General features: G+C 40.9%; 1 protein-coding gene across 1 annotated transcript; it reads right to left on the reverse strand.

Moving 5' to 3' along the window:
* Positions 1-2,421: 2,421 nt before the first annotated feature.
* On the reverse strand, positions 2,422-2,781 carry LOC113922717 (40S ribosomal protein S20-like). The gene has a single exon (XM_035721863.1). The coding sequence runs from the start codon at positions 2,779-2,781 to the stop codon at positions 2,422-2,424; it is 360 nt and encodes a 119-aa protein (XP_035577756.1).
* Positions 2,782-9,669: the final 6,888 nt, after the last annotated feature.

Raw genomic sequence — 9,669 nt, forward strand, 5'->3', positions numbered from 1 at the left:
GATTCTGCCACTGTAATTCTGTGGTGACTCCCATCTAGGTGTTATCAATCATTAATTAAGACTTTGGGTCTTCTTTGATAAAACCTCTAGCTCCCATAGATTAGTCTCCTATAGACAGAACTTCTTTCTCCCAGGAAGTAGTTGAAAAGCACCTGAGACTCACAGAAGATTAGGACTCCGGGCTCCTCACTTCCTTCTTTTGCCACACGCCTTCCCGGAGCATGGCACAGAGTCTGCATTCAATACCCATTGAGGAAATTCGCTCACCGTGTTTTCTTCCTTCTAAACAGGTGGGACAGCTGGGCTTTCTCCTCCTCAGGTCAGGAGAGCCAAGAAGCCGAGAGGAGTAGCTGCTCTTCCTTTCTGCAGCCCCCACCCTCAAGCCTTCTCTCTCATCAGACTGAAGGTCTGTTCAGACTTTGCAAGCAACTGTCTGCTATTCTCTCTGGTGGCAATGTTTACAATTGGCCTCAGAAGACGTTGTTTACAGGGCTCTTGCCTTTTTCCTTTTGAATTTTTTAAAACGTATTTTGGAAAGAACGGATCAGATGTTGGCGCCTTAGTGATGGAGCAGCTATAAATACATTCCAAGGAATCTTGGGCTTTGCAGTTCCTAGCAGGCAGTAAACTTGCTCACCTGCTGGATATTATCTAAAGAATGTCTATCCCAGGAATTCAGGTGTTCCCATCATTTCTGATTCTCCCACTGCTGGTCAAATATTTACCTATCATATATTTCTATTCTTCCTCACTCCTAAATTAATAAACTCCTTGTTTCTTTCCAAAAGGAGTCTGGAGTTTTCTCCTTTCCAGATTATATTTATATGTATTTATATTTGCCTCCCCAGAAAGTTCAGTGTCACAGTTCCTTGACCTTGGGATGTATGTGCTCAAGAGTCTGGTTCAGACCCAAACTTTACAAATGATCTTTGCAGTCTTCTTTGCTTTCTCTAATTGTTTATTGGTGGTTCCTAAAAATTTCATTCTACTGGAAAATCTTATTACTGTAATATCATCTTGACTATACAAAGATGGAAGTAGAAATAATAAGAGAGAAAGAGCACCAGATTGAAATTTGAATCCTGTGTTTGCCTGTGGCTAGTTGTGCTGAGAAAAGTAATTCACCTTTTCTGGCCCTCAGTTTTTTGTCTTAGGCTGTAGCTAATAATGTCTACCTAATTGGGCTATTCCATTAAATGGAAAAATATAAGTAAAATATGTAACAGAGTGCCCAGCTCAGGGTAGACACCTCAATAGATAGAAGTTGAATCTGAATGGAATTTTTCTTCTCAAGAGTTCATTTATTGTCACAACGTTCTACACAAAGGTATGATGAGCACTGGCCCATTTTATTGATGAGGAAGTAAGGCAAAGGAGACATTTAGTGACTTGCCCACTGAAGCCAGGAAATGAATTCAGGTCACTTGATTTCTGGATTGGATGTAAACTTTTAGGCTGAGAAATTCAGGGGTGAGAGAATTTGATGATTTGGAAACCAGGACTTTAAAGTGATCTTTGGGAAGTAGACACACTCACAGGACATGCTTTTGGGTTTTAATGATATTGCAATAAATAGTCAAAAGAAATTACCTGAAGTGATTGGAATTTGATAAGTCATGACCATAATGTGCTCTAGAAGGTCACCCGTGATCAGTAGTGGGCTATCTCTTTTATGTGGGGTGGCTCAATATTTCTGGAGCATCCTGTAATTCTACACACCTCCATGATGCTATTGCTTCATGTGAAATGCAGAAGAATTTAGGTCAACTGTCTTGTCCAACAACAAAAAGCATAATGAGTATGTTCCTGGATCTTTTTATTGCAGCCTCATATACCAGTTGTCTGGAAATGCCTGAGAAACGTATTCATCAGCATGTCTCTGGAATGCCTTTTAATGTGATACTTTATTGTTCTGTTTTGAAGAGTTGCTTCTCACTTGTTTCAATTGTTAGAAAATATAAGGTTGATTTTCTTTTCCTGTCTTCATAGTAGTATCAAATTATTTTCATCTAACCTATGCTTATCAGAACACCCTCCAATTTATGTAACTCTTTTCTGGGGGTGGGGGAAATAGGTAATATAGTGCTTGGGAAAAATCAATGCATATCTATGAATGTGCTTTTGTTAAAAACCTACTTGTGCCTTAATTTTAAACCTAGACCTTCATGAATAAATACTATATTTAAAAAGACAAAAGGACACTTAAGTGCATTTATTAATCATTGTAGTTAACTCGAATGGATTTCCCCCCCCCAGCTGTAAGAATGATGATGAATTGAAAATTTAATATTTTTAAAGTGACTATCATGTGTGGTTTAAGTGGAAGGGTGATTATGGCAGTGGCATTTATAAACTTTTCACTCCTAAGATCTTGAGTCTTTTTTTTTAACAACTAATAATCTATTTATTAAAAAGTTTGATTTAAGCATCTGCAATGGTGACTTCAACCTCAACTCCTTGCTCAATACTGATGGAAGCAATCCGCTTAACAATCTCAGAAGGACGGTGCCGATCAATGAGACGCCTGTGGATCCTCATTTGAAAATGATCCCAAGTCTTAGAATCTTCACCACAAGGAGTTTTTCTTGTAGTGATTCTCAGAGTCTTGGTAGGCATCCAAACTTGTCCTTTCACTTTGAGATTCTTTTCCTTTGTGCCTCTGATCAAGCCAGCACATACCTTCTCTAAAGATTTTACATTGCGGCTGCTAAGAGTAATTCTAATCCGGTGACTCACCACCTCTGGTTCCACGGATGTCTTCCCGGTGTCTTTAAAAGCCATGGATGGCTGTGGCGTGGCTTCCTGACTGACTTGTTCTTTGGTGAGAGCAAACAGCGATGAGTCAGGAGCAGGAGCTGGTGTCGCAGGCTCCGCAACCGCGTCTTCCACAAAGAGGGCAGATCTTGAGTCTTTGATGACTGTTGACACTTACTAGGAAATGGAAGCAAGCAAGAAGGACTCCTAGGTTACCCTTTCTCTTAGTTTCACTGGCCCCATTGGACAAAATCAAAAGCCTCACAAAAATAACCACACATAAGCTTATTTTCTGTTTATGTATAGAAATCCTACCTTGTATTTCTAGCAATTCCCCAGTGTTTTGGGGGTCAGTTTTGCAAGAGAAATGTCCAAGGTTTTGAATGCTTGTCCGGGGCCAACCTCTGCTTCTACTGTCCTTAATGTCCCCCTTGGGATGTTGGCAGGGTGCTGGTGCTGTAGATACCTCTGACGCAGCCCCATCTTGCTTTGGGAAGCTTACATTCTTTCATGGATGGCCCCTCCCACTTCCCTCTTCTAATTACAGAATAATGACATGTATGCAGAAACTCTGCCATTCCCAATGAGTACATCAAGGGAGAATGGTTCTTTAGCAACAAACACAGAGGACAAAATGGTTTCTCTGATTCTGTTTTCGCTGATTATCAATGTGCCTGAATAATTTCACATGCGTGGGCATTCTGGAAAATGCTAATAGCTGTAGGATAAGCATAGAAATTGCAATGCCCATTCCTAAGTAGACTGACAAAGAGGCCTCCTAAATCAAAATAAAATAGAGTTCTAAAAGCAAGTAGACTATTAGAGAGAAAAAGATGATGAGACCCTTGAAAATTTGCCAGTTGGTCTGCTAGACAGTGGGCATATGAGAAATTCAGGCCCCACTGAAAAATCTTATTGATTTGTCCATTGGCACTAACCTTGCTTTGAACTCATCATTACTTTTGAATATTTATGTCACCCAAGTCTGGGGATTTTTTTCCCCCCGTGACATGCAGTAGTTCACATGCTGACTTTAGGCATACGATTTGGTAGTAAAACTGTAAAATGAAAATAAATGTTTTAGAGGATATTAGGTAGCAACTTAAATATCTTCCGATGGGAAATTGGTTTAAAAATGATGGACTAGCAATATAAGGCAATTCTATGCAATAATTTAAAAAGGTTGAGGTAGATTTAGCTTACTGATCTGGAAAGATTGCTAAGTTATATTTTTAAGTAAAAAAAGCAAGTTGTGTTTGTACAGTGTGATCCTATTTTTAAAAACAACAACAAAGTCCCTATGTATGTACATAAATATAGAAAACTGTCTCAGATAATGTCTTTTTCTCCCTTCCTCCATCTCTCTGTGTCTGTCTTTCAGTATGTCTTGGTCTGTCTCTCTCTCTAGGTATGTATTATTTGCTTACTTTGCTAACCCAGAAGTTGGTATTGAGTTTTATCATATACTTTTTGGGGGAATTTTACTTTGAAATAAATTTAAACCTGTAGAAAAATTTTAATTTCAAGAAGAGAACACAGAAATCCTATATATCCTTCCCCAGATTCACCAATTGTTGATATTCTACCATATTTTTCATCTCTCTCTATTTATACACATATTTTTTCTCAACCATTTGGAATTATGTTGCAAATGGTGCAATGTTCCATTACCTCTAAATGCTTCAATGTACATTTCCTTAAAACAAGAACATTCCCAGGGCGCCTGGGTGGCTCAGTCGTTGGGTGTCTGCCTTCAGCTCAGGTCATGATCCCGGGGTCCTGGGATCGAGCCCCACATTGGGCTCCCTGCTCGGCCAGGAGCCTGCTTCTCCCTCTCCCTCTCCCCCTGCTTGTGTTCCCTCTCTCACTGTCTCTCCCTCTCTGTCAAATAAATAAATAAAATCTTTAAAAAGAAAACAACAAAATTCTTTACATAGCCACAGGATACCCATCCAAATCAGGAAATTGACACAGATATTATACTATCTTCTACTCCACAGATCCCTGCTCAAATTTCCGATTGTTCTGGTGCTTAAAATTCCAGAATCGCACACTGCATGTAGTTAGCATGTCTCTTCAGTTGTCTTTAATCTGGAACAAGCTATTTAGTCTTTATCTTTCATGACCTTGACATTTTTGAAGTGTCCAAATCAGTTACTTTGAAGAATGTCCCTCAATTTGGAGTGGTCTCATGTTTTGTCATAATTGGATTCAAGTGTATCTTGAGAATATCACAGAAATGACCACATGTTCTCAGTGCATATTTTCAGCAGGTACATGATGTTGATTTAACCTATTACTGGTGACACTGACTTTTATCATCTGGTCAAAATGCTGTCTGTCAGGTTTCTCCACAGTACAGTTAATTAATGAGTACTTTGTGATGGGGTATTAATAAGTATTGACAAGTATTCATTAAGATGTTAATAAGTATTTTGTGGGGAGATACCTCAAGACTGTATTAATACCTGGTTCCTTATTAAACCTTTACCCATTATTTGTAGCATCCACAGATGCTACTCCTGACCCAATTATTATTAACATGGTGGATAAGTAATTACATAATGCTACCATTTCTTCTGTACATATTTGTTGGCATAAGGTAGAGCTTCCTTTTCTCATTTATTTATATCAGTCTGGATCCATGGATTCCTGTTTTATTGAATGAGTTATAATCCATTACTAGCCTTATTTACTATGATGCTCAAGCTGGCCCAGATTTAGCCAGTGAGAGCCTTTTCAAGCTCCTGTGACTTTTGACAGTTACCATGATTCTTGGAGAACTTCCTTATTTCTGCCATAAGAGATTTCAGGCTGATCTGATACTTTCCCTGCCCTAGCCCCAGAGTCAGCTATGTCTGCAAGGAGCCCTAGTTCCTTTAGTTGAGAACATTATTTAGAAATCAGGGTTTAGGTATTAAAAGTGCTCAGTGCTAGGGCACCTGGGTGGCTCAGTTGGTTAGGCGACTGCCTTCGGCTTAGGTCATGATCCTGGAGTCCCGGGATCGAGTCCCACACTGGGCTCCCTGCTCAGCAGGGAGTCTGCTTCTCCCTCTGACCCTCCCCCCTCTCATGCTCTCTCTCTATCTCATTCTATCTCTCAAATAAATAAAAATCTTAAAAAAAAAGTGCTCAGTGCTATCAGAGTGTCATCAATTCTGGGTCCTCTCAGTGGGTAGAGCTATACATACATGCACACATACACATATGCTATCTGCATCAGTAACCATATTTCTCTATTTTAGATACCCTGTGTTCATGCCAATGCCCCGATTACAATCCAATATCACATGAGTCTTGCCTTTTCCATGTTTGTGCCTCCCTTCTTCAACAGTGAGAAGACTGGCTTCCATTATCTTTAAGGTATGTGATTAATTCTTTTGCATGTGACCAATCTCCTATTCATTTTGACTGTCTTCTTATCTCTAGTGCTTCTGACTCACATTGGCCAGTGCAGGTCAAGAGCAAAGAGACTCCCCCAGCTCTGATGGTATGCCAGCTGAGGGTTCCACATCTATGTTGTTTTGAATGAATCTTGACTATTTTATTGAGGGGCTATACTCTAGGGATTAAGTGTGAGGTCTCTACAGTCAGAATGTCAGGTCTACATAGTAGCTATGCCGCTTCCTAGCTGTGTGAACTTGGGCAAATGAGTTAACCTCTTCTAGTCTCTAAGATTCCTCTCTCCAAAGGGAGGCCATAAACAGGAGAAAGCAAGCCACCTTGCTACTTTTCGCTCATTGGGTATAGATCCTGAGTCTCAGAAGGTGCTGCCTTCTCTGGTCAACTAGCCAGTGATCGAAGAATGAGCAGCAAACTTCAGCGGGCCACAGGGAGTGGGGTGGAGAGCATGAGAGGGCTTCAGCGCAGTGGGTGGCTGTATCAGCCATCAAAAAATGGGCTTGCCTATGACAGCTCACTTGGGATCAGTATAACCCAGTGAAGAATGATGAAATTCAGGCTTCAGTTTATTTGCAAACTAAAGACAGGGATTTGGGTTAACCTACCTTAGAGTATTGTTGTGTAAGGGTCAGCTGAGCTAATGTTTTCCAGTGAGTGAAGTGGGAGACATTTAGAGAATATTTTCCACCCCCTGCCCCCTTCTAAAAATAATACATATTCACTGTAGAAGATTTAGAAAACTCATCTAACCAAAAATAATCGCTATCACCAATAATCCCATCAGGCAAAGATAACAACTATTTACATTCGGGGACGGGTCCCCCCAGTCTTATTTCTAGGCACATCAGGTCTAAGTCACTAACATGGAGTTTTCCCTTCCCCTCACTTCCTCCCTTCTCCTCTCCCCTCCTCCCTTCTCCCCTCCTCTCCTCTTCTCCCTGTGTGAGGTGAGACCAGATTCTCTCCAGGTACCACTTCCTAATTCTCCTGAACCTCTTGCTGTCTGGACCCAGCAGTACAGTACTCTGTAAAGCAGTGGGCAAGCAGGCCCAGGTCCAGGCGTGCACCCTGTGGACGATGCACCGTGCACTCCTCCTGGTGGGCACTTCTGACTGTGGCAGCATCCTCAGATGAAGTTCTTCTTCCGTCCCAGGTACAGAAGGCCAAGGAACAGGTTCCCTCCCTCTTTGATCATAATGACTTGTCTACTGTGGAAGCTGGCTGCAGTCCAGATTCTGGAGGAAAGAGCGCAAGCATTTTCTATTCAAGTGCTACTCCCTTGTAGGCTCTCTGGGCTGAGGTGTTTGGGAGAGCGAATGTGGCTCCAGAATAGATTCAGAGGATGCGGGGGATCATCTCGCCAGGAGATGTACACACACTGACTCATAACCTTTTCACCCCTCCTGTCCTTCCTTTGATGTTGGTGTCAGCATATCCGGCTGATCCACTGACCATGTGCTTGGCCATTTTGTAAACATTTCCTCAAACATTACATAACACTATGTTTGTGCCTAGGGATAAATGGGAGGAAGAAGAATATGTAAAAGCCTTTTTATCCCCCCTCAGATGTTTTACCACATAACCAATGAAAGGATACTAGTCTGAGTTCAAGTTGGCTCTGTGGAACTTTCGAGTACTTCCTCTAAATGACTCACTGATCTTCCTGTCAGTTATGTCCACCAACACTCACCAGTCTGGGGGTGCTGTTCTGGCACCGCCATCTTAATATTTTCTGTCATTTAATACACATACTAATATGTGCTAGGTATTCGGCCCAAACTTTGTTCCTCACTACCTGTTAATGGTTTGGAATTTCCCCCTTAGAGATTTGAGACCTTTGTGTCCGGAAGATTTTATTCACCAAAAAGAAAGAGTCTGACTAAAACATAAGTAACCCCTGAGCTGTTTCAGTGAATACGCTGCTGTGTGTTGGTCGATACAAGTTCTGTAAGGTAAGGAAAGAGGGAGAGGAACATACCAAGGGAGATGGTAACAGGGGACCTAGGAGGTCCTACAGCCAAGTATCATGTCAGGACGTATGAGGAGTTTGCTGGTTTCATCATTTAGCGAGCATCTGGATGTAGCTCATTTCTTTTCCTTTTTTTTTTCTTTTTTGACTCTCAGAGGAATGGGCTCAATCATGACACTTCGTGTTAACAGTATTCACTGTATCTGTTGAAGGAATAGTTCTGGGAGGAATGGCACATTTTGGGAATCCCAGGACAGCTGACGGTAATTTCTGAGGAAATGGATAGGACTCTGATCCAGGGAATGAATGTGAAAAAGGCTCTCATGGTTCTTTGGCTTTTATGCTGTGTAAGCAAACACATGCATTCTTGGATCTGCCTTCACACCCTCACAGGGGCCAGCTTCCAGAGCCATGGCAAACCTTGAGGAGATAATAGCAGGAACTATTCCTGATAGAATGAAATTTTGTGAAACGATCTACAGGACTAAATTCAAGAAATTGTATGTTTGATACTTTCTGATGACAAGCACAATTTTTTTTTAAGATTTTATTTATTTATTTGACAGAGAGAGCGAGAGAGCACAAGCAGGGAGAACAGTAGAGGGAGAGGGAGAAGCAGGCTTCCCACTGAGCAGGGAACCCGATGTGGGGCTCGATCCCAGGACCCTGAGATCATGACCTGAGCTGAAGGCAGACGCTTAACCATCTGAGCCACCCATGTGCCCCGAGCAAAATTATTTCTTATTAAGGGGCTACAAATGGAACCAAAACAATTAGTACGGAACTGAAAAAGAAGACAGATATTGTTCTTAAAAAATCATTCATATTAAGTAGATAATAATTCTATTTTGCTGAGTGAAGATGTAAATATATGCTGATGGTACCTATTGTATATGTAAATCTAGACTGATGAAACATACTGTATTTTTAAATATGCAATAATTGCAAAGCACATCACTTTAGAAGCAACAAGTCATTGAAGAAATGCAAAGGGATAAGGAAAATGTATATTGGAAGATTATATGAGCAAAGATTGTGCATAAGCTTGTATTTTGAAAAAATTAATTCACAAAAATGTATTTTAAAATATGTCTTTGCTACATCTCTTTATTCTTTATTCTATAAATCTTACCATCATGTTGGAATTTACTTTCTAGTCTCCACTTCTCATAACCTATGTTTCACATTGTATTTCTCTGTGGTGAGCTTTGGATAATTTTCCACAGCTCTGTCTTTGTTTTTGTTTTTTTTTTTAAGATTTTATTTATTTGTCGGCGGGGGGGAACACAAGCAGGGGGAGCAGCAGGGAGAGGGAGAAGCAGGCTCCCCACCTAGCAGGGAGCCCAGTGTGGGGCTCGATCCCCGGATCCTGGGATCATGACCTGAGCTAAAGGCAGACGCTTAACCAACTGAGCCACCCAGGCGTCCCAGCTCTGTCTTTCAGTACATTCTTTCTTTCCTCAACTATATCTAATCTACCTATTATGCTGTTCAATCCCTCAATTATGTTTTAAAATTGTAAAAACTACATATGTATTTAAATA

Source organism: Zalophus californianus, chromosome 9 (assembly GCF_009762305.2).
Source record: "Zalophus californianus isolate mZalCal1 chromosome 9, mZalCal1.pri.v2, whole genome shotgun sequence".
Classification (NCBI taxonomy): Eukaryota; Metazoa; Chordata; class Mammalia; order Carnivora; family Otariidae; genus Zalophus; species Zalophus californianus.